General features: G+C 39.6%; 1 protein-coding gene across 3 annotated transcripts; it reads left to right on the forward strand.

Annotated features, from left to right (window-relative positions):
* Positions 1-713: 713 nt before the first annotated feature.
* prpf18 (PRP18 pre-mRNA processing factor 18 homolog (yeast)) lies at positions 714-27,991 on the forward strand. 3 transcript variants are annotated; one of them, XM_068059564.1, is made up of 10 exons: positions 714-806; positions 2,581-2,658; positions 7,170-7,271; positions 9,628-9,741; positions 13,216-13,362; positions 17,099-17,167; positions 21,537-21,677; positions 22,114-22,185; positions 25,584-25,739; positions 26,865-27,991. In XM_068059564.1, the coding sequence occupies exons 1-10, from the start codon at positions 726-728 to the stop codon at positions 26,943-26,945; spliced, it is 1,041 nt and encodes a 346-aa protein (XP_067915665.1). In that variant the 5' UTR covers positions 714-725; the 3' UTR covers positions 26,946-27,991. The 3 variants fall into 3 exon arrangements, with proteins under 3 accessions (XP_067915665.1, XP_067915666.1, XP_067915664.1); XM_068059565.1 differs by lacking the exon at positions 22,114-22,185; XM_068059563.1 differs by lacking the exons at positions 25,584-25,739; positions 26,865-27,991 and adding an exon at positions 23,780-24,118.
* Positions 27,992-27,996: the final 5 nt, after the last annotated feature.

Below are 27,996 nucleotides of genomic sequence, written 5' to 3' on the forward strand. Positions count from 1 at the left end.
TATAGCTGACCCTCTCCTCTTCACTGGTGCCTTTGAGAAAACTGCTGAATGTCAGTTGGCACTTTTGTTTAAACTTCTCAAATGTCTCTACGACATCATCAGCTTCCCAATTCATTATGGGCTGTAGCTGTGCATTCACTGCTATGGCAGTGGCCATTTCGCTTTCGCAAGATTCACTCAGTTATATTTCCCCCCTCTGGCACTAATTTAGGTCGTTTTTTTTCCAATCTAATTCAGCAATAAATTTGTTTAAAATGTTTTAGGCTTACTAACAGACACCTGCTACCACCATTTAATGTCTTCTGGTTCCCATAAGTTGGAAATAATCACACTTTAAACTTAAAAATACTGGAGCTCATTGTGTACTTAATACAGTTCCACACTGTTGGTAAAAAGTGCTGCAGTCACATGACTCGAGTGCAGCAGTGAATGTGGCCCACTGGAACACATTGACACATAACAATTAGTTCCTAGCACTTCATGAATAATATAACAAACTGGGCAATAAATGCTGGACTTGCCACATTCCAGGAATTAAAAAATATATTATTTAAGCGCATTAATAATTGCGGTTAAGTTGTTTATGAATGGTGCTCCTTTTGTTTGTATGTTTTCTGTGACTGGATTAGTTGAGGAAGGCTCGGGGTTTGCCAGGCCGCGCCGTTGCTATGGTGACAGCTGGTTGCCGCGGCCGCGCCCTCTGACCCGGAGGTGACGTGGTTGCTATGGCGGCGGGCGGGATGGAGCAGCTGAAGGCGGAGGTGGCCAGGAAGCGGCGGCTGCTACAGGAGAAGGAGCTGCTCGGGGTGAGCCGGGGGTTGATCCCCGGGAGGAGGGCTCAGGGATCGGCTGGACTCACCCGGTGTGTCCGCGAGGCCCGGCTTCCAGCAGTGGGAGGCCGGGGCCTCGGCTCGTCCCCATCTCCCCAAACACAGCAGCCAAGGGCCCCGCGAACTGCTGGGAACAGCAGCAGGATGTGACTCAGGCGGCCTGTGGCTGCTTTAGTGCATCTGGCTTCCTTATAAATATAACAACAGGAGCTGGAGTCGGGCAGACAACTCAACAAGGCCATGGCTGTGCTTCCACCTCAAGTCCACCTTCTCACACTGTCCCCATGTCCATTAATTCCCTTAGTGTCCAAAAGTCTATCACATCTAACTTGAATATACTCAATAACTGAGAATCCACAGCCCTCTGGAGTAGACAATTCCAAAGATTCACAACTCTTTGATTTAAGAAATTTCTCCTGGTCTCAGTCCAAAACGATCGACCCCTTATCCTGAGACTCCGCGTTCTCTTTCCTGAGCAGAGTCTCCATTTCACCATCAATTTCATCTTGTACATTTCATTCCTATTGGCATCTATTTAAGTGCAGTATTTTTTCATGTTATAATCACACATTGGTGGAGGTTTCAGCAGCAGGTGAGCTGAGGCAGGGGTTGAGTCTGGCAATGTTGCAGAGGTGGAAATAGGCTGTTCTTACTGATGGAGAGAATTTGTATTAGGACCAGAGGTGGGATAGGGACCGCTGCTCCTATTTATATTTAACATAAGCACCATTACCACCATCAACAGGCATGATGTTTGGAGAAAGGTTTATGGTCAAATGTAAGAAAAATTGCAAGCTCCTTTAAATAATGAGTTTGATCTCACTTCCTCCTCTCCTGAAGGTGCTAACATCTTACTGGATTATATCTCCCTGGGGTCTTTCATTTTGGTACTTTGTTTTGTTTTTGTCTTGCTAGTTTTTTAAAGTATTTTATTTTAGAAATGTTTAGTTTTAAATGTGGTGCACATGGTATGTTGTAAAACAGACTGTGGCATAACGCCTGATACTGGAATGCAATGTGACAATGTGGGAGCAGAAATAGGTGTTCAGTCTTTGGAGTGGGTGCTGAGCTCAGCTTGAGCCAGGGCCAGGAAGCATCTTCTGCCATGGGTTGGAATTTGTCTGGTTGCAACAATGGTGGGGAGATTGCAGTTAGAGACCAAGTGAGCTACAGTCTTAATTCCTTCCTTGCCTGATGGAGTACAACCTAAAGACATGGGAGTGGAGCTTTAGAACAAAATTTGAGTACAGAGATGGTGCCTATTCTGGACTGTCCACTGAGAGTCCATAGCAATGGAAAAGGCAGTATGATTAGTGATAGAGTAGCAGGCGTAACATGGCTGTTGGTAATATGCGAATCTAGCGATATGCAGAGCCTCTTGGAGTTTGTTAGAACAGAGCTTGAAATGGAGCCAAAATGGACATTTGATCTTTTGACATCCTGTATCCAAATATTATATAATTAATGGGTGTAACTCCTTTCAATAAGTGAGACACTGTGTTATATGCTTGTGATCCATTCTTCCTTTACAGTTCTCTTCTGCCATTCCAATACCAGTAGCTATGTTGATGTAATAGTCTGAAAAAGCATTATTTAAGTTCTCGACTTAGCTATATCCAATGTCTTGCCAAGTTTCTTTACTCATGCTTAAACCTACTGTAACGTGTATTAGCAGTTATTTACAACACTTGCACACTGCTTTCAGGATGCAGCAACTAAGAAATGGTAACTAATTTTTGTACTATTACAGGAATCAAAAAAGTACTTCAAACGTAGTGACCTAGCCAAGAAGGAAGAGGAGGTTTATTTGGAAAGATGTGGCTACCAGGTACTTCACGTTTAGATCTGAGATCATTAGAAATGAATGAACTGATTTCTGATTTTCTAAAACTGTTGCAACCAAATGCATTTCATCAGTGAGATGACTGTGCGAACTTAACAATAAACCTTTCCTGTGAAACTTGTATCAATAGGTTGTAAATGAGGAGACACCACCAAAGGTATGGGTTCAAGAACAATTTTTTTTTTGTTTTGGGCTGTAGCCAAGCCATGTAGCTGAATGCATGAAAACAAATAGTATGCAAGCCGTGAGCCTGTGCCTTGGCTTTTAAAGTTTGGCATTATTTTATTAGATTTGGCTGGCCTTTTGTTTTCAGTTAATTAAATAAAATATTCTTTCAATCATCAACTGAAATAAATATTGTAATTTGCTCGAATAATTGGTGTACTTGTTCACCACTGACTTTAAGTATAGCTAATTTAAAAAGAAGAAATATTGTACAATTTCACATTGAATTGCAGTAGAAAAGTAGAATACATAATATTACAGATAACTGGCTCAAATCATTCCTTTAAAAATTGTGTGCAGAATGATGCAGTGCATCGGCACATTAACCTGCTTTCCCACACAGTGGTAGGAGACAAGTTTGCATCCACAGTTTTCTTGATGTTAGGACAGGGGTCAGTAACCTTTTTTTACTTGGAAACTTTTTTTTTTTAAATTGCCATAAATAAAAACTTGGGTGCTACAAGATAAAATTTTGGCATTTCTAAACCAAATACTTGGCAAATTGCCAAGTGTCTACGGTAGAATGGATCATTTGCATAGATAATAAAATACATGTATTGAATTTATATAATAGAGAAAAAAAATTAAAATAGACCTAACTCTGAATTATCGTGTTTTTGGAAGTTTTTTTTACTATAATTTTGTCCGTAAAGCCATCTTTAAAACAAACCATAACTTAAGATGACAAAAGCAAAATACTGCAGGTGCTAGAAATATGAATTAAGACAATTTTTTTTGGTTATTGATTCCCGTGATAAAAAAAGCTGCTAACAGCACATTCAGAATAATTTATTGTCTCAGCTATATTAGAAACAATAGTAGTGGCAGCCATAAAATCTGTTTCTTGGACCAAAGGCATTATCTATAACCATAGTGTAGCTATACCGCTTGAACAAGTTTATTTAGAGCAAGGTGATGTTTTTCATGAAACAAAATCATTTGAAAAATGAAGTGCAGAAATAAGGATTAGCCTTTTATTCCCACAATAAAACCACGGCTCTTACCTTTCTTGACTTAATTTTTTTTAGTCCTTTTTTATTTTAATGTGATCCGACTGGAAAAGGTTGGGAGCCGCGGATGAGATGTTAAAGAGTAGCAGGTTGCAGCCCCCTCTGTTAGGAAAAGTACAGGCACATAATGGGCGGCACAGTGGCGCAGTGGTTAGCACTGCAGCCTCACAGCTCCAGCGACCCGGGTTCAATTCTGGGTACTGCCTGTGTGGAGTTTGCAAGTTCTTCCTGTGTCTGCGTGGGTTTTCTCCGGGTGCTCCGGTTTCCTCCCACAAGCCAAAAGACGTGCAGGTTGGTAGGTAAATTGGTCATTATAAATTGCCACTAGTAAAGGTAGGTGGTAGGGAAATATAGGGACAGGTGGGGATGTTTGGTAGGAATATGGGATTAGTGTAGGATTAGTATAAATGGGTGTTTGATGGTCGGCGCAGACTCGGTGGGCCGAAGGGCCTGTTTCAGTGCTGTATCTCTAATATATCTCACTCGGTAGGAGAAAAAGAATTGGCAAGCAGATCCTGGCTGCCCTTATAGTCATAGCCACCATTGTGGTCAGTTATAGAGTGGTATTGACAGAGGGTTGGAATCTTTAATTTGTAGAATACTAAGTAGGATTTTTTATAATGGAGGTTAAAGGAGGAAACCGATTGGTTATAAATACATTTAATTCAGTGATGGAATTTCATTAATAGTGAAGAATTTAAATTGTATAATTTTAAGACATCGATATTGGCCTTAAATAGTAAGTGGACAATTAGCCACTGAGGTTAAGTTTGTATTTACAGAGCTTGTAGCCAATGCTAAAATAACGCTATTTATACCAGCACATCACTTTTTCCTTTTTTTTTTCTTATGTTGGTCCTGTAGATGAGTGAAATACTGATCAATTAAGTAAAATAGTGTTGATACTCTTACATGCATGAAATCAGTAGGAAAGCGTGTGCCTGCACCTGGAATGCAGTGTTGGTAGAAAATACAGTTTAAAACAAGTACTGTGGTTTTTGCAGATGTAGCTGTTTGCCTGCTTAATGGTGTTATTGCAAGTCAAACTCCATTTTGTATTGCTGGTTAAGGCATGGGACTGAAGGAAGAACGGCATGGTCAGTAAGCATGGAATGCAAGAATATTTATTGTAAATATATAACAGTATTTGAATCATAGAAGAAAATGCTTTGGAAATTGTTTGCAGAGCTATTAGTGACAGGTACATAGAATTACAGAGAGTGTACAGTACAGGCCATTTGTCCCAACTAGTCCGTATTGGTGTTTATGCACCTCACAAGCCTCCTGCCACCCTTCTTCTAACTGTGTCAGCATATCCTTCCAATCATACTAGCCGTAGGCCAGTTTCTATATATTATCATTTTTTTATAAAATGCAGATTATATTGTAATAATCTGAAGATTGCATTGATTCCTAAATATCATAATATGATTATATTGTACAATACATACCATTTTCTAAGAGGAAAAATAAAAATGTTGGTTCAGGACTTAGGATGATGGGGCTTGACGGTAAAACACTTCAACAGTTGTCTCATTTTATATTCTATTGTAATTTAACATTTACAATAGGGCACACTTCTGAGTTTCGAGTGTAAACCTCAACTAAATATTGTCAGCAAAATATAAAATCAAAACTCACCAGTTTGGACTTTACCTTCTGATATATTGTCATTTTTCTCACAAATATGAATTACATGTTAATATGAATATATCCTTAAATTGCATTGTCTGTGAATGATAGCAATGTGTTTGTGCATTAGACTGTAGAGTGGAGTGAATAAAAAACAATATGCATGGAGTGCTGAAAATAAGGACATGTAGAATATGGTTCAGTGATTTCAAGGCATGTAGTAGTAGTAGTAGTGCCAAAAGATTTTTAAAAATGCTTTAGTTGTAATTCATTGGCTGAAAAGTGTTTTGGGATGTCCCAAAGATGTGAAAGATGCTGTATAAATATGACCTCTTGTGCATCTCCCACTTCTTTCACCCCCAACATTGGTGGCCTTGCCTTCATCCATGTAGGCTCAAAACTCTGGAATGCCCTCATCTCTCTCCTCCTTTAAGATACTGCTTAAAATCTTGTTCTTTGACTAAGCTTTTGGTCGCATTCTAATGTCGCTTTTTTTTGGCCCTGTGTCAGTTCTTATCTGATAACTCTTCTCTGAGGCCCAGTGTCCTGGCCAATATTTAGCCCTCAGTCAACATTGTTAAAACAGATTATCTGGTCATTATCACATTGCTATTTGTGGGAGCTTGCTGTGCACAAATTGGCTGGTGCCTTTCCTACATTACAACAGTGACTACACTTCAAAAGCTACTTCATTGGCTGTAAAGCACCTCAGGATGATCTGTGGTCGTTAAAGGCGCTATATAAATGCAAGTCCTTTTCCTTTTGTTCTTTTTTTTTAATTTACAAGATCACAACTAAGCACAATATTCCATTTGCAATTTGTGTTTTATGAAGTGATTAGTATCAGTTCCTTAGATTTCTGGATCTATTTTATACCTAACATTTTATCCGCCTGTACAATTGGTGCCCTATACTGGGTGCTTCAATGGCAGTCAGCTATTGCATCCAAATCTTCTATTCTAACTTGCCTTAGTTATCAATATGCCTTCCTTTCATTTGTAATTGTAACTTTACTTCCCTTTCCTGGTCCGTTTCCCCCCCCCCCCCCACTTCCCCCTCTCCCCCCACCGCCCCACTTCCCCCCCATACAACGATACAATTATTAATTCTCATGCCACACCATAACTTAATTTTTGTTGAAAGGTGTGGTCTATATGCTAGTTAATATGGTATTCCTGCTGCTCTCCAAATGAAATTCCATTCATATTTAAGTTGCTCAGTTACTAATTCTGTCTTGAATTGTATTTCTTTCTTCCCACAATTTAACAAGTGGTGCATATTATGTGTAACATTAATGTGTCTTACCCAAAAAAAGGCAAAGTTAACAAATTAGGAATGGACAGTTCATGCTGGCCTTGCCAGTGCCACCCACATCCCAAGGATGAATCAAACAAAATAGTTTGTATTTATGCAGATAAAATTCTAGTCTTTGCAGAAATCTATAAAATAGCAAATGGTAAGGTAGATTTTTTTTTACTTACATTGGAAAAAACTGATTTCCCCATGTTTCACAAAACAGAAAATAAAATGACTTGTAATTTATGTAGTACATGGTTACTGGTGCGATGGTGTAAATTGCAGGTTGATTCCGTCATGAAAAATTTAATGACAAATGCTGTTGATGTACAGGTGCAAACGAAAACAAATGAGGAAGATGCTGCTTCTTCAAACCCAGTGCTTGAACTCGAGCTTGCAGAAGAGAAATTACCTATGACTCTTTCCAGACAAGAGGTAAGATTTAGTCTTGGTTAACACTGTACCTAAATTGTCATATTGCAAGATTCATTACGAACAATAGATTTTCAGAACCTTAATGTTTAATCAAAATCTGCACTGTTTCAATTCAAATATCCAATCAGATTTGAAACCAAAATCTATTATTTACCTCTGTACTTCTGATCCAAATTCTGGAATGGTAATAGCTGTGTTTTCAATCACACCTCATAGAGAGATACAGCACTGAAACAGGCCCTTCGGCCCACCGAGTCTGTGCTGACCATCAACCACCCATTTATACTAATCCTACCATCCCAACCATTCTCCTATCACCTACCTACACTAGGGGCAATTTACAATGGCCAATTTACCTATCAACCTGCAAGTCTTTGGCTGTGGGAGGAAACCGGAGCACCCGGCGGAAACCCACGCAGTCACAGGGAGAACTTGCAAACTCCGCACAGGCAGTACCCAGAATCGAACCCAGGTCCCTGCAGCTGTGAGGCTGCGGTGCTAACCACTGTCCTGCTCCTTGGTATGATGGCACATTAACTTCTGGACAGTACATGAAAAAAATCAATTTATAAAACAAGAACACAATGGATTTGAAACCCCTCTTGTTCTGAGTTTTCTGCTTATAAAAGTCTAACTGGGCCACATGTCATGCTGGCCAAGAAAGTGAGCAAATAGCCTACATTCAGGCCTCTACCAATGTCATTTTTAAGCTAACTACTACTGAATGTACACTGACAATTGCTAATTCCAAACTCTCCTCCCCACAGCAACATAGTTGAATTCTAGTTGCCCAGTGGTTTGAACAATCTGTAACTTTCCAGTTACAGAAGCACCATGCTTTGGTCCATAATTTGCTGGAAAAAAATAAAAGTTAGTGAACAATGCACCTCGTTATCATTGAGCAAATTGGGCAGAAACTTGTAGCAAGGAAGAGATCCTGTGAAATGCAGGCTGCTACAGGCTGCTGGATGATTTGAGCCTCTCTGCCATCACCTACACGGAAATGGCATCTTGCCCTTGACCTCCCCGTGGGATTCGTGAAGTTTCTGAATTTGCATATCAATTGCACATTACTAAACTTATTGTTATGGGACAAGTTTAATTGATGACATAAGTACAGTTTTGAGAACATGATAATTATTAATGACTGCCAGTCAACCTTTCTGACCCAGAAAGTGAACAATCAAAAGTGCGGAGTCTCATTCCTGCATGTAATGAATTGTTGGAGATTTTTTAAATGTCAGTTTTCTTTAAAAATTCTTACTTTTCCTTTGTCTCTTTTTTCCTCTCTTAATTTGCACCTGATTTGACATTGAATTCACCCATTCTAATTCATCCTCCTTCTGTCCTTCCTCTGTTTATTTCTCAATCCCTAAATCTCATTGGTTATGGTGATAAACTGTTGGTCCCATCATTCAGCAAGGTCCCATATGCCCTGTTGCCCTCACTGCATTATTACCAGTTCGCACTTTTGATTAAGGCGGCACAGTGGCGCAGTGGTTAGCACTGCAGCCTCACAGCTCCAGTGACCCGGGTTCAGTTCTGGGTACTGCCTGTGTGGAATTTGCAAGTTCTCCCTGTGACCGCGTGAGTTTCCCCCGGGTGCTCCGGTTTCCTCCTACAGCCAAAGACTTGCAGGTTGATAGGTAAATTGGCCATTGTAAATTGCCCCTAGTGTAGGTAGGTGGTAGGAGAATGGTAGGGATGTGGTAGGGAATATGGGATTAATGTAGGATTAGTATAAATGGGTGGTTGTTGGTCAGCACAGACTTGGTGGGCCGAAGGGCCTGTTTCAGTGCTGTATCTCTAAATAAAATAAATAAATAACTGACAGAGCAAAACGTTTTTGAGCTGATGCAGAAACAAGTTAACTAATGGGGCCACACAATGAGATGTCCCGCTGTAGCAAATTCTGTGCCATAGGAGTTTCCAGTGTTAAATTTTAAAATGAGGTGAATTTTCACACTCTCTATGGTGCTTTGGATGGAGTTGCAGTAGATGGTGCTGTTGTACTGTAAGAAATTTTTTTTTGAAATGGTTCAAGTGCATCACCATCTACTGCCCAAGAACAGCATGACCTCACTTACTTCAGGGGAAATCCCACCAGGGAAGAGAAAACTCGGCATGCTCAATAATAGGAAGTTGCTTTGTCCTTTGAAAGTTATTTTGAAAGCTGCAGCTTTTGTATTAGATTGCTTTTAGTCCAGCAAATTGAGTCTGCATAAATCTTTTTCTTTATGCTTAAACATAGCCTTTCACTTATTTAGATGATGTGCAAACAACGATTTATCAGTGGAACTGTATTTCAACGCAGAGCTCCTGTGATAAAATCAAACTTTTTTTGTTGTCTTTCAAGGTCATCCGAAGGCTACGTGAAAGAGGAGAACCAATTCGATTGTTTGCTGAAACAGATTATGAAGCCTTTCAACGTCTTCGAAAAATAGAAATCTTAACTCCTGAAATTAATAAGGTATGCGTTTTCAAAATAATTAATGAAAATTTTCTTTGGTATTTTATATAGCAATGTCTCCCAGCACTTAGAGTTAGCGGAACTACTGATATATTAAAGAATGCACATTTGTGGTGAGATATTGATAAGGGATTTTACAAACGCTGTTCTCTTTTTAAAAACCCAAGATCTGAATAATTAGTGAGCTAAGGAGGCAGTCCAGCTGCCTTGTGTCTATTGTAGCACAAAGGTCACAAGATAGGATCAAGTAGCATCCAGCAGGAATTTTAGTTACTAATGTGCAGGTTGTTTATACTGAAACGTACTTGCCTAAATTATTACAAGAGATGATGTTGCATTTTCTTGTCCAGCACAAACCACAAACTTTAATATTTCCATTTTAAATAGTCGTTTGATAGTACAGAACTTGGGTATTGCAGAAAATAGTGACATTTTGTCGAAGCGTTTCATTTTGCACTCATCAGGACAAATCGTAAGGGAAGCAACAAATTTATACTGTATGAGAAGAAAGTGCTGATTGGTTGGCAAATAGGACAAATCAAAGGCATCCTGCGTGACAGTGGCTACCCAGATCATTTCTCGCTGTATATTGCGGAAACATATGAACGGGCCTAAGGCCGTCAATTTCGGCCCTGAAAAGTGCCTAGTCTACCTCAGATTACCCTGGAAGGGTAATGTATCACAAAAATTTGAGCAGTGGCTGAAGCTAGCTGTTTCACGCTGCTACCATGCAGTAGCAACATGTGTGGTGTTCGCCACTAACAGCATGTTGCCGTCAAGCCCAAAAGACGTTCTGCCTATCACACAAATGAGTCATGTGATATATGAATTTCAACACCAGTGTAATGCTAGGTATATAGGCCGTTGGTCTGATACGACCGAGGCGGGAAGAGTGCACTGTTAATTCAATCCCACTTCTCCACGGTTCACAGCATATCAATAAATTTTCCCACCTACTGAAAACAGACAATTACGTACTCTATTTGTCCCCCAGAATAAAGCACACCAACCAGGTTTCTTTAATCAACAACAACATTAACTATCTGTTAAAAAAACAAGTATTAACCAATGATGAGATAACTCAATATGCGAAAAGCTCCTTATTTTCCTAGCCCTCACGCACATACACACATACATTCAAAAAAAGTTAATCGGGGATAAAGGAATTTTTGGTTTACAGCTGTTTCATAGGAATGAAAGGAATAATAAAATAACTTGGCTTGTCACGTTCTGGTAGGAATTTATTTGGTTTGGTGAGGTGTCCCAGAGTCGAATAGTCAGATGCCACTCAAATGCTCTCCAGGCGAGGCTGATGAAAAGTCTGTGATGGGTAGGCATTCAAGGCAATTCAACTGCAGCAGACTTCACGTAGGTCTTTCATCAGGGGTGTAGCAACAGGTCTGTTTAGATCTTACAGCAGCAGTATAGCAGTAGAAGATTTCTTCACATTTCAGGATTTCTTAAAACACAGAAGGTAACAGGAACCACACTTGATGCAGGGATTCTTCAGAGACAGAAGGCAATAGGAATCTGCCACCTTTAGAAAAAATGTTTCTTCTCGAGAGATGCAGAATTCCTTTACAGAGAGAGGTAACACTTTTTCTGGGTCTTCCTCTCTGCTCTCCAGGCAGGTCAAAACCAAATTTCAAATGCCTGCTAATTGTCCAACTCACTGGCTTTTTAAAGAGCCCAAAGTGAAAATAGACCTTCCTAAAAAGGTCACATGGCTAGACATAGAGTCTCCCTTATCATTCAAAGAGTTGCTCTGAGGAGATCAGACCCTTTGCTGGTTTCCTTGAAATTGCCTGTTTTCCTGTCCTTTGTGCAAGTTCAACTTCCTTTCAAAACAACCAAAATTTCAGCTATTTGCAGGCGCCTCAATGTCCACTGAAAAATCCTTTTCCAGTTTTTTAAAACACATAGAATTTAAAGTTTTTAATACATAAACAAAACCCTTGTAACACGTCTCAAAGACTCCCAGATCATACCAAACAATATGCCCCTTCCGCTGTTCGCAACGGGAAAGGTACAGGCTGTGCCCAACTGGCCTGTGCTTGCAAAACTCAAAACCCAGTGTCCAATGTTGGATGTGATTCCACGATTGGACAACATTTGCTAAATAATCCTCAGTGTGCTAAGAATTACGTTGACAACCTATTTAAGATTGTCAGTCAGGCTCGCATTTGCGCATACTGGAAGTTACATATATTACTACACAAGGCCCTGTTCTTTGCAGACAGAAGGAACATATACACACATTGCGCCTGTTTCAACTAAACAAAATAAGTGACAGCCGTTCCTCAGGCCAATGCCTTGACCAATCAGAGTCAAGTTGCCCGGTTTAAATTTCAAACAAAGCTTGGCAGTTAACTGTCAGTCACCATAAACTGTCAGTCACCATGGCAATGCCTCTATCAATCAGAATCCACTTGCCATCCAATCAGCACTCTCTTCTCATACAGTATTGCAAATTGTCCTGAAAAGTGGAAGATGAAAAGCTTCAACAAAATGTCTTTATTTTCAGCAATTTCCATTTTACTTGTGCTTTTTCAGCTTTCCTTTCCGTTTTATCTTTCACCTTCCACTTTTCAAGTTGCTCTTGTTTCTTGTCTGTGTTTTTTAACCTTCTATTTCTTTCCTTTAATTTTCCTTTTTCAGATCATTGAACCACATGAAAAATGAAACAGCATAACTTATATGCAAGAAGGGGGGGCTGTACAATTATCAGCATTTGTCTTCCTCTTTTAAAATGGTCTTCCTGGAATTGCATTTAGGAAAAGCTGAGATAGAAGAGATAATATGAGGCTCACAATTTTTTTTAAATCAACTAATGTCATCACACCATCCAGTAGCAGAAATTGGTTATCAGAATGTAATTTGAGTTTGATCTATCTATATGATCTTTTGGGTCCTGGATAGCAGATGAGTGAATATCGCCAATCTTTGTCTTCTACCTCCTATTGGCCAGCTCAAATTACACCATTAGAAGCCAATGAGCAGGTCATTCACTTACTGAGTTGCTGGACCAGGTCCTTGGCCTGGGGACTTCAATAGGGAAGGAAAGAAATGAAAAGAGCAATGTATATGCCCTTTTATTAATATTGCGATTTTAATCTGGTGTTTTCAAATCAGGTTCACAGAATGTATTATGAGCTGATATACACAAGCCTTGCATCGTTACCAAGAATAAGTAAATTTAGAAACTTTCCAAATGTATAACTATATGTATAAGAAACTAGGACATACCTTGCAAAGCCATAGTTAAACCTGCTATAAGTTAGTTACAAAAACTGAAATACTGCTGGTCTGGGTGATTGCGTGATGGTTATTCTGAATGAAAGAAGGTTAAAGCACAAGAATGATACATGCAAAACTTTTCAAACTACAAGAAAACCAACCAATATGAAAAATTCTAATTAGGAGTTTTAGCCTTCAAAAAATTCAAGTGTTTTTGTTCTTTATAACTTCCCACAGGGTTTGAGAAATGACTTGAAAGCCGCTATGGATAAGATAGACCAACAGTATTTAAATGAGATTGTGGCTGGTCAGGAGCAAGGTGAAGAGGAGGGACAGAATGACCTGAAAGTTCATGAAGAAAATACAACAATCGAAGAATTGGAGGTAAGACTTGTGTAGTTTTTTTTTTACTCATTCTTTACTCTTTAGATCAACCAAGGCTTTAAATTTTTCTAGCATTTGGTTTTATTAACATTAAAACACAGTGGTTTTACAGATGGGGATGATTGCAACCTTAATTAGTTCAGATTAAAGCTCACAATCGTGGATGACTTCTGATTTGGGATACTGAGGGGTGATTTCTCCATGGAGATCCTTCTTCGTATACTTTTGGTCCGTTTCGTGGACTGTCTCCTCGATCTTGCTCAAATCACTGTCATACTTTGCTGGTGCAAAAACAAGCTGCTGGTACTTTTCCCCGCTTTTTCTCTTTCCCATGGTTCATGCCAGCAGATGCTACAGAACAACATCTGATGTTTACAACAGATTCTCGCAGACTTTCAGGCCTAGCTAGGCAGTTGTCTTATTTTTAACTTCACCCCTTATCTCTGCAAAATTACATCATCTCGATTAGCCTTCTACACAGTCTGAAGCAATATTATTAATACCTTTTGGGCTTGGGCAAGCTTCTTAGCATGCCATCTTGGAAGAGTGAAGATTAATATTTATGCTGAGTATTTCCAGCATTTCTTGCTTTTATTTCAGATTTCCAGCACCTGCAGTATTTTGCTTTTATTTAAGATTAATATTTATATGTTCTATCATTTGTTGTTGATACTTTTAACCAAATTCTGCTCTTTGGACAATCCAGGGTTTTTAGCCTATCCTTTTAGTTTTCTTTAAAACAACTCAATTTTGCTTGTTTTTGAACTGTTAATAACCAGATCTAAATTGAAAGTTAAAATGACCTTTCTGGTAAGAAATTTTGTTTCAATGTGCTGATGCAAGGCAGTTGAAACTTATTGTTAGGTGATCTAATGCTTCTTGTTTGAGATTACCATTTGTATTCATTAATCTGAAAAGGCTCTAAACAGCCTAAATTTGGGAAAGATACTCAGAAGATCACCTGTGTTATTAAAGCCGTAGAAAAGAATGAAGGAAGACACTTTGAGATAACCCAGGGAGCTTTATAATGTCGACTTTAAAAAAAAAATGCTGGAAATGCAAAACAGTTAAGTCAGCATCTGAAAGGCAAAAACAGAAATGCTGAAAATCTAAACTAAAAACAGCATACTGGAGATCATAGAATGGTTACAGCACAGAAGGAGAATCCTTACTCGGTCTGGCCGACACGTGACTCCAGACCCACAGCAATGTAGTTGACTCTTAACTGTCCTCTGAAATGGTTTAGCAAGCCACTCAGTTGTCAAGGGAAATTAGCAACAGACAACAAATGCTGGTCTTACTAGTGATGCTCGCATCCTATGAAAGAATTAAAAAAATGCTTTAAATCGATGTCCTTTGGATTCTTCAGCCAATGGGAACAGTTTCTCCTTATCTGCTCTGTTCAGACCCTTCATGATTTTGAAAACCTCTATCAAATCTCCTCTTAATCTTCTCTTCTCCAAGGCAAACAGATCCAGCTTCTCCAACCTAGCCACAAAACTGAAGTTCCTCATCCCTGGAACCATTCTCTTGAATCTTTACTGCACCCTGTAGCATCTGACAGGTTAGCATTTGAATGAGATGCTTCATATTCTGATGAAATGTCCAATCTAAAACATTTGATTTCTCTTTCAGAACCTGACTGATCTGTATTTTTCTAACATTCTGTTTCTTTATACAATGTAAATAGATTTCGGTACCAAATAACTGGTTCCTTTCAGTGCTGTAACCTTAAAAAAAAAGCTTTTAAAAGCCCACTGAGCAACAAAATGGAACTTTTCCTAGTCTTGACACTACATTGTTTGTAGTGAAGGATGCTTGAGTATTGATGGTTGCAGTTCCTCATATCTCAAGGCAAAAGCTTATCTGCAGTAGTATGGATCAGCTCTCCACCTATGCTGCTGAGAAGGTGTATCTAATAATCATGGTCAGGTTTTGCAGGAAGCAAAACCTTTATATTTAGCAGGTAATGAAACTATCATTGGCAGCTTGAGAGTCTTCCATAATTATCCCCAGTCTGGAAAGTCCAGCACCAGCATCTTCAAAAGATGTTGATTTGTGCAGCAAATCTGCACAAACCTTGTCAATGTGTATTGCAGTTTTGTTTTGTTTCCTCTCTTGTACCAGCTGTACAGTGTCACATGACTAGCTACCTAAAATGCAAGTAAGCATTAGTCAGTTAATTTTAAAAAACAATGTAATTTTAGTCATAATATTACAGCAGCTACAAATAAGTTCACAGAATCATTACAGTGCAGAAGGAGGCCATTCGGCCCATCGTGTCCACACTGGCTCTCTGAAAGAGCAATTTCCTCAGTTCCATTCCCCTGCCTTCTCCCCATAACCCCGCACATTCTTCCTTTTCATATAACTGTCTAATTCCCTTTTGAATGCTTCAATTGAAGCTGCCTCCACCACGTTCTCAGGCAGCGCATTCCAGACCTTAACCACCCGCTGTGTGAAAAAGTTTTTCCTCGTGTCACCTTTGCTTCTCTTACCCAATACTTTAATTCTGTACCCTCTCGTTCTTGATCCTTTCACAAGTGGGAACAGTTTCTCTCTATCCAGATCCCTCAGGATTTTGAATACCTCAATCAAATCACCTTTTAGTCTTCTCTTCTCCAATCCACCTTCATTACTGAAGTTTCCCATCCTTGTGACCATTCTCGTGAATGTTTTCTGTACTCTCTCCAATGCCCTCACATCTTTCCTCAAATATGGCGCCCAGAATTGGACGCAATGCTCCAGCTGAGGCCAAACTAGTGTTTTATACAAGTTCAACATAACTTCCTTGCTTTTGTACTCTATGCCCCTATTAATACAGTACAGGATACTGTATGCTTTATTAACCGCTCTCTCAACCTGCCCTGCCACCTTCAATGACTTATGCACATATACACCCAGGTCCCTCTGCTCCTCCACCCCCTTTAGAATTGTACTTTATTCTATATTGTCTCTCCATGTTCTTCCTACCAAAATGAATGACTTCACATTTCTCTGCATTGAACTTCATCTGCCACTTGTCTTCCCATTCCACCAACTTATCAATGTCCTCTTGAAGTTCTACACGATCCTCCTCACAGTTTACAATGCTTCCAAGTTTCGTATCATCTGCAAACTTTGAAATTGTGCCCTGTACACCAAGGTCTAGGTCATTAATATGTATCAGGAAAAGCAAGGGTCCCAATACTGCTCCCTGGGGAACTCCACTACAAACCTTCCCCCAGCCCGAAAAACATCCATTAACCACTACTCTTTGTTTCCTGTCACTCAGCCAATTTTGTATCCATGTTGCTACCGTCCCTTTTATTCCATGAGCTACAGGTTTGCTCACATGTCTGTTGTGTGGCACTGTATCAAACGCCTTTTGAAAGTCCATGTACATCATCACATCAACAGCATTGCCCTCATCAACCCTCTCTGTTACCTCCTCAAAAGCTCCAGCAAGTTAGTTAAACATGATTTTCCTTTAAGAAATCCATACTGGCTTTCTTTAATTAACTCACATTTGTCCACGTGACTATTGATTTTGTCCCGAGTTATTTTTTCTAGAAGTTTTCCCACCACCAAAGTTAAGCTGACTGGCCTGTAGTTGCTGGGCTTATCTTTACACCCTTTTTTGATCAAAGGTGTTATGTTTGCAATCTTCCAGTCCTCTTTTGTATTAACTGCTGTTAATTGGTTAATTCGCAATGTTCCCACAAATTACAACTAACAGTTTACTTCTCTAATGCAGGCCTTGGGTGAATCCTTGGGTCAGGGTGATGACAATAAAGACATGGACATTATAACCAAAGTTCTCAGGGTAAGACGACACACATTGGTATTATTTTTAAAGAATGCCTCTTTGTGACAGACTGGTGCAGTGTATTACACACATTTAACAAGTTGGTCCAGATGGTGAACCAGCCAAGTCAGATAGGATGAAAGTATCATCACCATCGTGGCTGTAAGGGTTCTATGTGATGTACTTGGACAGCCACAATCTGATTCCTAACAGGCATGAGACTAAAGCACAAGACTGCCCATAATTCAGCAACAATTGGCGTTAAACTGATGGTCCCACTCAGAAAGACCACAGAATGGCTGGGTTGGAAAACAGAAACATTTCACACTAGTGGTGTTGAAGGTATTCTTTAGAGGCATGTACTGGGAGAGAATAGAGGGAGATTTAATCTGTATCTAGCATGCTGTACCTGACCTAGACTGCTTGATGCTGTCAGTGGGTGTTTAAAATGGAAAGTGTTCCATTCCTGAGTAATATTCTTCATTTGATGAGCATAAATTTGTTAAAAAGAGTGCCCTTTCATCTACATCCATAGACTTATTGATTCTGAAGGATTTTATGTAGCTTATTGTATTCCCAAAAATATTTGTGACGGTGGAAACTGCCTACCTAAACTTTTCACAGTGTTATCATAACTGACCTCCCCACACCCCCATCCCGTGGAACTATAGTCTTCCTTGGAGAACCTCAAAATTGGAGGCAAAAGCTTGTCTGCAGTAATACACCTGTGCTGGTGAGACGGTGTACCTAATAGCCATGGTCAGGTTTTGTGCACTGTCACCAGGAGAGAAAAGCTTTAAATTTAGCAGATGAGAGAATCTTTTATGTTACTCAGGGGCAAAGACAATGATTTGGGGAGGGTATACAAAGAACAAAGAACAAAGATAATTACAGCACAGGAACAGGCCCTTCGGCCCTCCAAGCCTGCGCCGATCCAGATCCTCTCTCTAAACATGTCGCCTATTTTCTAAGCTTCTGTATCTCTTTTCTTCCTGCCCATTCATGTATCTGTCTAGATACATCTTAAAAGACTCCATCGTGCCCGCATCTACCACCTCCGCTGGCAATGCGTTCCAGGTGCCCACCACCCTCTGCGTAAAGAACTTTCCACGCATATCCCCCCTAAACTTTTCCCCTTTCACTTTGAACTCGTGTCCTCTAGTAATTGAAACCCCCACTCTGGGAAAAAGCTTCTTGCTATCCACCCTGTCTATACCTCTCATAATGAGATGCAGCTGTCATTCATAATAGGATTGAAAGGTGCTGAAATTGCTGACAGGCTTTCTGATCAAAGGTTCATACTTATAGAATAGTAAGATTCTCTGATACAATGTGCCAGCAATTCCAAGTATCGTTGCTATTTCCTCACACCCCATAATCTGTGTTAACTGTATTTTAACATCGGGATGAATTTTGCTGCTGTTGATAGTTTTGGATCTGCCTTAGATAAATCTTATGTGTATAGCAAAGCTGGTCATAACTGTAAGCAGTCTAAGCATCTTCTGTTTAAAAGTGTGATTGAACTGTCCATTATCAAATTATACAAAGCATAATCCAGAGGTGTAAGAGTAATACCCACTTGATGTTGTCTTTCACTTTGCCCTCTCATGCACTTTCCAATCTTTCTGAAGGCACATTGACAAACACTTTAGTGGGATGAGGCCAGATACAAATCCTTTATTTTACTGACAACAAATAAACGTATGGAATAACAATTGTAGTCAAATCTCACATTGATCCAATTAACCACAGAACCTTCCTTAAGCAGAAAAATAATAAATAGTCTGCACTAATCCCTATTAGCAAGCGTGCTTATCTTTTCCTGGTGAGCATTCAACAGGCTCTGGAGTTGAGATGAAAATGAGTTTCCTCTTGCTAGACCAGGTTCCCTGACTGTCTTGGTTTTGGCAGTACCTTCTTTTCTACGTAACAACTTTGAACTATAAAAACTGACCTCCTGCATCTTAGCTGCAAGCTTGTGGCTAAGGCCTGCCTGTTTCTGATGGCCGCACCACAGAAGTCTTCTCCTTTACCCTCGCTGTATTCACTGGAAGTGGAAGGATGGTCTTTCTGATTCCTTTCCCATTAGGGGTTCACTAATTAGCTTTTTAATCAACCCAACTGTCCCATCCCCCAAGAGTATGTTCTCGGCAGACACTTCATTCTGGGGTTATATAAATAACTTCATTCCCACTCGAATAGGTGTGGATGTTTTGTTAGGCCGCCTTAGAGGCAGGAACACTCACTACATTCAAGAAGTGTTTAGATGAGCACTTGAAACGCCATAACATACAAGGCTACGGGCCAAGTGCGGGGAAATGGAATTAGTTAGGACGGGTGCTGGATGGCCGGCACAGACACGATGGGCCTGTTTCTGTGCTGTAAAACTTTATGACTCTATGATTTAACAATTTTCACTGGTCATTGACAGAAAGAAGGAAAGACTTGCCTTTATGCTTTATGTAGTACTTTTCATGACCCCCGGACATCTCAAAGTGCTTTACAGCCAATGAAGTACTTTTGAAGTATCTCTATTGTAACATAGGAAATGTGGCAGCCAGTTTGCGCACAGGAAGCTCCCACAAACAGCAACGAAATTAAAATTAATGTATCACATCCCACTCTGGCTTTGAAACAGCAGCCCAAGGCTTTTCAAACCTGTGCAGATTTACTTTGTTTTAAATAATAACTCATTCCCAAATATAATTTGTTCCTAAATCCTTTTCACGGGGGGAAAAAATCAAAAAAAGAAAACGTGACTCCCTCTAATACTTGTCAGCTGATCCCCTAGAAAGTGGGACTCATCTGCTTTTGAAGGTGCAGTCAACACAGCAACCAGTAATATAGAACTATATACATAGACACAAGCTGATTCCAACAAGCAGTAATGATTTGAAAATTATCAGTTGGCCTAAAATGTTATGAAGAGATTTTTTTTTAAAATTGTACGAATTATGATTTGAAACAAGACAGATTTTAAAATAGATATTTCATAATATTAAAAAATTTGGATAAATTATGTGCAATTGGGATTAAAAGATAAAGATGCCAACAAATGCTGCTTTAAAATAAAGATTGAACAGGTTTTATGGGCTAGCCTAGTCACCGATTTCTGAAAGGGAACAATAATTTGGGGCTGGATTTTATGTAGCTGGTGGCAGTCCCGGCGCCGGGCCAAAAAGATGGGGGGGATCCCCGCCTCTGCAATTTTTCTGACCCCCGGAGCGATCCTCCAGTCTTTTGGGGTCAAAGTTTAAGGAGGCGGGATTCTAGTCCCTTTACACACAATAGGGATGGGGATCTTGCCTCCAACAGCTGCCAGTCAATCACAGGGCCAGCAGCTCAACAGTGCCACTGCTCCCAGTGCTGGAACCCCGGACCCGAGGTAGGTGAGGCGGGGTCACTGGCCCCAGCAAGGGTTGGTGGGGGGGGGGGGGGGGTGGGGGTGGCTGTTAGGTCCAGGGGAGGGGAGTGGTTCCGGGATAGTGGGGGGGGGGGCCCTCTGTGGGCCCATGATGGAGGGACCCCCATCCCCAAGCCCACACAGAGAGGGTGCCTCGTTTTCCAAGGCATCCTCCCCACATAGCGGAGGCCCCCCCTCGCCCCAGATCCCAGTGGCGGTGGGAAGAGGCCCTTAATTGACCATCAGTAGGCCACTTAATGACCTCATTTGGTCTCTTGGGGGGTGGGTGGGAAGGCCGGCATCGGTCTATCCCACCCCCGGGGAGATTGGGTCCGGCAATCCCAGAGTTGGGTTCTGTGGTGGCGGCTACTGCTCCGATTCTCTGGCATCCCCGCCAGACAACCCAACGTCTGGGAACAAAATCCAGCCCTTGGTGTGCAAAACACCCTGAGACATTTCAATGCAAAAAGCAGTTTTTAAATGTAACTGTAGTTTCATGTAGGCTTTGACTAACGCAGTGATGAAATAAAAATAGAATTGGAGATCATATGAAAATAATCTTTTATCATTTTAATAATCAGAAACCCTTAAATATATTGGAAAGCTTTGAGTCTCTATTCAGAGGTGCAACATAGGTTTTTAAACAAGCCTCTTGAATTTTTTGTAGCTCCCAATAATCTCTGCTTTACCTTTGAGAATTTGTCATTAAGTGGAAACAATCTTAGATCCTTAAATACTTTTTTGGTCTTTTAATCTTTTAAGAATAGAGCCTGACTTGGGAAACCTGATATTGTTGCACTTCCCGCTGACCTTCCCTTTATTTAGGTTTCATAATACTTGGCAAAAAAACAGCCTTTTCTTCTCGCGAACATTTTTGGTTTATAGATTTGAAATTTTACAATGTGAGATAAAATCATTGAGTTATTTTAACCTAACTTCTTTCATAAAGTACTCTAATATATTTTTACTATTTTCCTTCTGTAGTTTCTTCTTGATGTTTGGGCAAAAGACCTGAATGCCAGGGAGGATTATTTAAAGTGCAGTGTCCAGGGTAAACTTGCTGGCGCCACCCATAAGCAAACTGAATCCTACTTAAAACCTCTCTTCAGGAAACTTCGGAAAAAGGTAAAGATTTTGAAACTGCTGGAGTCGCTTTCACTTTTTTATTTGTAGTTGAGCTTTCTGTTGGCCCTGTGAGCCATGGTTGGTGAATAGAAAAGGAAAGACTTTTGATAAAATTGTTTGGAATTAACTTGTTTAGCATTCCCAACAGAAAATGTATATTTAAATACCCCCAACTCTGGAGATTTGAATACTTTTAACTTAATTTTTAATTGAATTTTTTAATGCTCCATGATCATACCTACTTTTGATTGTAACATTTGTAAATAATTATTTTCTGTGATTACTTTGCCCTTGGTGTGTTTTGCATTGGCCTTGCATGGACTATTGATGATTGTATGATGTGACTGGTAGTATGGGTCTTGATTTCACTAAATACAATACATTGTATTGTATTGAAATAAGTTGAAGCAAAGGTCTTTTATTTTCCTCCCCCCAGACTTTGTCCCAGGACATTAAAGAGTCCATAACCGATATTATCAAATTCATGTTACAAAGAGAATATGTGAAGGTAAATACTGTTATTAAACACCTTTCATTATATTTACAATGTCGAAAGCACTGAAGCATGAACAGTTTTTTTTGTAAAGTAAAATGCTGTAGTTTTGTTCTGTCCAAAAAATGTAGGCTTCATTGAGTATACTGAACCTGTGCCGACAAATTTATATTCAGTGTTAATGTGTTCTGATCAGAAGAATATATCGAAATCTCTGCAATAGGGGGTAAATAAGGAATTTAAAGGTGGATTTATATCTGAAGTTGAGGCCAAAGGGAGCAGTGCTTAAATGGAGACCTATAACCTTAATGTGCTCCTCTGCTGTATACCACTTAATTTCTGCTGCTGGTTGTTTCTTAAATGAAAATACATTTTTGGTCCCTGTAAAACACTGCTTCTGGCTTCTTCCCTATCATTTCGACTTCCTCCATTTATAGCCCTGCCCCACCCAGTGTCGATCCTGCCTGAGTTGTCCTGCTACTTGAATCTGGCCTCTGCATATTGTAGGCAGGAATTACATTAGCTTGTGCAGGTTGTAGCCATCAATTTAAATAATTGGATAAGCTAGATTGTCAGAATAACTTCCTTTATTTCTTATGTGTTTATAATGCAAAGCACATACAGACCTTATACAAGTGACATTTACGGTAATGTAAATGATGTCTTGTACAGGTGACATTTGCAGTAACCTTCCCTCTGTCTCCTTGAAGTGAAAGGCTGGTAAATATAAGAATATTTAAGCCAATTGGAACTCGAGTTATATTATACACTAAAATGTACTTTGTCGTTAATACTCTAAGCATCTAATTTTTATTTACACAATTGTGTTGTGTTTGAAACAGTTCAGAGATACTCAAATATTGATATTTTGATGTGAGTGTTATTATTAGGTTCAATCTCAGGATCAAGTTAAAAATCCTTTGGCTCTTTACCCACTGCAAGTCTAAATGATGTATGAACTTTTCTTTAGCTGCTTAAAAGAGAAATCATGAAAGGCCTATTTCCCTGTTTCAAAGTCAAGTTGCATGACTTCTGTTTCATTAAGAAAATAAGGTATATAAATCACTGGCCCTTAAAGTAGTAATTAAATCATCACAGGAGTTACATGTGCTGTGGATAAAGAGGAACCGGTGGATGTAAGAAGGCATTTGATGAGGTGCCACATCAAAGGTTACTGCAGAAAATTAAAGCTCATGGTGTAGGGGGTAACATATTGGCATGGATAGAAGATTGGCTGGCTCACAGGGAATAGAGAGTAGGCATAAATGGGTCATTTTCTGGTTGGCAAGATGTAATGAGTGGTGTGCCACAGGGATCCGTGCTGGAGCCTCAACTTTTTATAATTTATATAAATGACTTAGATGAAGGTATGGTTGCTAAATTTGCTGATGATACAAAGATAGGTAGGAAAGTAGGTTGTGAAGAGGACATAAGGAGGCTACAAAGGGATATAGAATAGGTTAAGTGAGTGGGCAAAAATCTGGCAGATGGAGTATAATGTGGGAAAATGCAAAGTTGTCTATTTTGGCAGGAAGAATAACAAAAGTATATTATCTAAATGGTGAGAGATTGTGGAGCTCTGAGATTTTATTTTTTTTATTTTATTTAGAGATACAGCACTGAAACAGGCCCTTCAGCCCACCGAATCTGTGCTGACCAACAACCACCCATTTATACTAACCCTACAGTAATCCCATATTCCCTACCACCTACCTACACTGGGGGCAATTTACAACAGCCAATTTACCTATCACCTGCAAGTCTTTGGCGGTGGGAGGAAACCGGAGCACCCGGCGAAAACCCACGCGGTCACAGGGAGAACTTGCAAACTCCGCACAGGCAGTACCCAGCATCGAACCCGGGTCCCTAGAGCTGTGAGGCTGCGGTGCTAACCACTGTGCTGCCCCGAAGATGCAGAGGGATTTGGGTGTCCTAGTGCATGAGTCGCAAAAGGTTAGTATGCAGGTACAGAACGTAATTAGGAAAGCTCATAGAATGTTATCATTTATCGCGAGGAGAATTGAATACAAAAGTCGGGAGATTATACTTCAGCTATACAGCGCATTGGTGAGACCACATCTGGAGTACTGTGTACAGTACTGGTCTCCTTATTTAAGGAAGGATGTAAATAGGTTGGAAGCAGTTCAAAGAAGGTTTACTAGACTGATACCTGGAATGGGCAGGCTATCTTATGAGAAAAGATTGGACAGGCTAGGCTTGTATACACTGGAATTTAGAAGAGTAAGAAGCGACTTGATTGAAACATATAAGATGCTGAGGGGTCTTGATAGGGTGGATGTGGAAAGAATGTTTTCCCTTGTGGGAGAATCTAGAACTAGGGGTCACTGTTTAAAAATAAGGGGTCGCCCATTTAAGACAGAGATGAGGAGAAATTTTTTCTCTCAGAGGGTCGTAAGTCTTTGGAATTCTTTTCCTCAAAATGCGGTGGAAGCAGAATCTTTGAATATGTTTAAGGCAGTGGTAGATAGATTCTTGATAAGCAAGGGGGTGAAAGGTTATCAGGGGTAGGTGGAAATGTTCGTAGATCCCAGAAGGAATTTAGTGGGCAGATCAATAATATGTTATCCCTGCTGCAGAGAAGATCTAGTCACTAATTTCATCAGGAAGGATTGGCTGTGATGGCAGCCCACCTCTATTCTATAAAGAATAAGAGTTCTCCTTGCTTTTAAAAACTGAACTTCTTAGTGTAATTTCTCATAGAACTTGCATTGGGGAACCAGTGGGGGTCATGACTGGATAAGCTGGTTGAAAAGGATGAATCCTTAGAAAAGCTGAACCTTGTTTGTCACCTTCAGCAAGTTCAGTGTTCCACGAAGCTTATAGTCACCCAGTGATGGTATATTGTCGCTCTTTTTTTGGGAAACTACAGAGAAGTGCCCCATCTCTTATCCCTGGTCCCGTTCAAAGCCATGCAGTCTAATGGACTTGGCAGTTGTCTATCCTCTACAACCTTGCTGATATGCAATTAAGCTTTTGTTTTTCTACAAAATCTGCCACAGATTATGCTATATGTGAAATTTATTAAGCAAAACTGACAAAAAGCTAGCAAGCAGCTCAACATATTGTGTCAATGCAAAAACATTGCATAGCATGCCAGCTTTGAAGTTTCACAATGTAGAAACTTGGTCCCAAGTAGTGCAGTGACCTGCAATCCTGTCTCTTGCACGCACAAGCCTGAAGCATAGGATTAATTATCACTGTTGAACTAGAGTTAGTACAACAGCATTTTGCATCGCTTGGTGATTTAACCTTTACTATATACTTGAGTGCTTATGTTAGATATACTTGATAAAGTTAATGGACAGTTAACTGGTCAACTCTTTTGTTACATCACTGAAATCAGCAATATTGCTCGGTATCAATTTTATATGAAGCATTTGTCGTCTCCACAGGCAAATGATGCTTACCTTCAGATGGCCATTGGCAATGCTCCATGGCCCATTGGAGTTACCATGGTTGGTATCCATGCACGTACAGGTCGTGAAAAGATCTTTTCCAAACACGTGGCACATGTTTTGAATGATGAAACACAGCGGAAATACATTCAGGTTTGTCTGTTAAATCCGAAATTAAGAGATCTATACTGAGCTGTAAAAGGTACTTGGTAATTTTTAGGCTTTTATTATGCTATTGCAATTCAGGCTTCCTTCCTGCATTTTAGTTTCATCTCATGTTAATGGCCTGGGGGAGGAAGAATATGGGGTAATTTTGTCTGTGAGGCGCAACACACTTCAGGTACGCACTGCCTGCTGGACACCAATAGAGGAAAATCAACTCATACATCCACTGACTCACACTGATACAGGAGATCAACTATTGTAATACGTTACATCCAAAGTGTTGTACTTTGTTACAGATGCAAAACACCCTTTCTTTTATATGAAAAAGAAAGCCAGTTATTTCATGACGGGGATTTCTTGACCAGAGCTAGAAATTTTACAATCAGTTCAGTTGCCTTCCGTTTGGTCCCAGCAATTTACAAGCAGCCACAATTATCTTGATTTGGCTACAGAGAGCATTTAGCAGTGGTCCTGGGGGGACCTGCCAGGTTAGCTCAATAACTGTGTGCCTAAAGCTTAACCTCCTCATGCACAGCACCATTAGAGATCAGTTAATTGTTTAAAGAAACTGATACATTATGAAAACAATGATAAGTAACAAATCTGATATTGCACATAGCATTTGACAACCTATGATGAAACTAAAATGGAAAGAAATATAGAACATTTTGGGATTCAGTTTAATTATGAACAGCTTGTGCAAAGTAGAAACATATTGTTGAGAACAATTGCTCAGCAATTACAGGTACAATAGGTCCATTGAAAGACTTTGTTACAGATTGTTGAAGGGGTTTACGATTTTCATATGTTTGAAATGAACACTTGGTTGCTCCCTCAAATCATGTTCCTATTTGAGTACTGAATCTCCCTGATACTATACCTTACAAAGACATTTATTATTAAATATGATTAAAGCATTGAGTATTATAAATCGGAATGTGAATTACTTACTAAAGCAGTACATATCACTTTTAAAATTGTAAAACAGAACTTTAAACTGTTCCTTAAGAATGAAAACCTTTTCGTTCAAGACAGTACTTAGTCCTTCAAAATACATTCATTCGCTAAAAAATCATTGCCCCAATTTACTTTTTCTCATTGCTATTTTTCTAGGGGTTGAAGAGGTTGATGACCATCTGCCAAAAACACTTTTCAACAGACCCGTCAAAGTGTGTGGAGTACAATGCACTGTGACCAGCTAGCTTTTGAATTGAAGATTTTCTATATTATTCCTGGATAGGACTGCACGAATCAGACCTAACAGGAACTGTAAAGAAAAATGTGTGTGTCTGTGCAAGTATTTTACACATCAATGAAATTTTCTTCAGAAAAGTACCAAACATTAAAGCTGCATGACCCCCACAGTTGTGTTTGTTTAGTATTAAATGACATAAAGGCATCTGTATCCACTTGCCCTTAATTACCTTTCTGGTAATTCAAGCCCTTTTTTGAGAATTAAGTCTTGTGAACAGAACTATGCTCACACTGTCTTTCTGTCTTTTGGAAAATACTTTGAAATCAGGATTATGCTTACATAATGCTTTTTTAAAACAGATATATAGTTATTAAATATTTTCCATTGTTGCTCTGTTGGTTTTGATTGAATCACCTGTAAATTATTGTAATCCAAGAACTGAACTAAATGTTGTTTCAGCCATTTCTCATTCTGAAGCTTACTAGCCATGAGTCCATAGAAATTGCATCATACGTTTTGGCCAGCTACTTGTCATTTTAATGTGACCAGAAGATGGTTGCATTTTATTTTAGCAGCTGAAGGCACTATTGGCCTGTAATTACTATGCGTCATGTGTATTAGTCAGTGTTACACTGAAATAGATTTTGATGCACGCTCCACATTAAGTGTAAATTGGTGTTTTGGAAATTCTTAAAGTTGCTATTACACCAAATCATCCTGAATGTCTGTCTTCAATAGAACATAGAACATTACAGCGCAGTACAGGCCCTTTATGTTATAATGTAATGCTTTTGTTTCCATTTACAATAACTTTGTTCTCTTTGTTAAGCCTAATTTGTTGGCACTTTCACAGCAGTTTTGGTTTTGTAAAAATACTGGTGTAAATGTTTCCCTGTTCATCTTGGGGGGGAAGATATCCGAATGAAGCCTGATGGTGTAAATCAAGTCATTGTCTAAAATATCTACTTTTCATGTCTCAAGTGAGCACTGTATATAGCTGAAATTTATCATCTTCTGATAAATGCACTTTTTCTTTTGGTCTCTACTCTC

Source organism: Heterodontus francisci, chromosome 27, assembly GCF_036365525.1.
Source record: "Heterodontus francisci isolate sHetFra1 chromosome 27, sHetFra1.hap1, whole genome shotgun sequence".
NCBI lineage: Eukaryota > Metazoa > Chordata > Chondrichthyes > Heterodontiformes > Heterodontidae > Heterodontus > Heterodontus francisci.

What these genes read in the sequence shown, in the direction of transcription:
- prpf18 (XM_068059563.1), top strand. Translation starts at nt 726, where the DNA reads ATGGCGGCGGGCGGGATGGAGCAGCTGAAGGCGGAGGTGGCCAGGAAG. An exon ending in TGGAAAGATGTGGCTACCAG is followed by an intron (nt 2,659 to 7,169) that starts GTACTTCACGTT and finishes GTTGATGTACAG; the next exon opens with GTGCAAACGAAAACAAATGA. An exon ending in CAACAATCGAAGAATTGGAG is followed by an intron (nt 13,363 to 17,098) that starts GTAAGACTTGTG and finishes TCTCTAATGCAG; the next exon opens with GCCTTGGGTGAATCCTTGGG.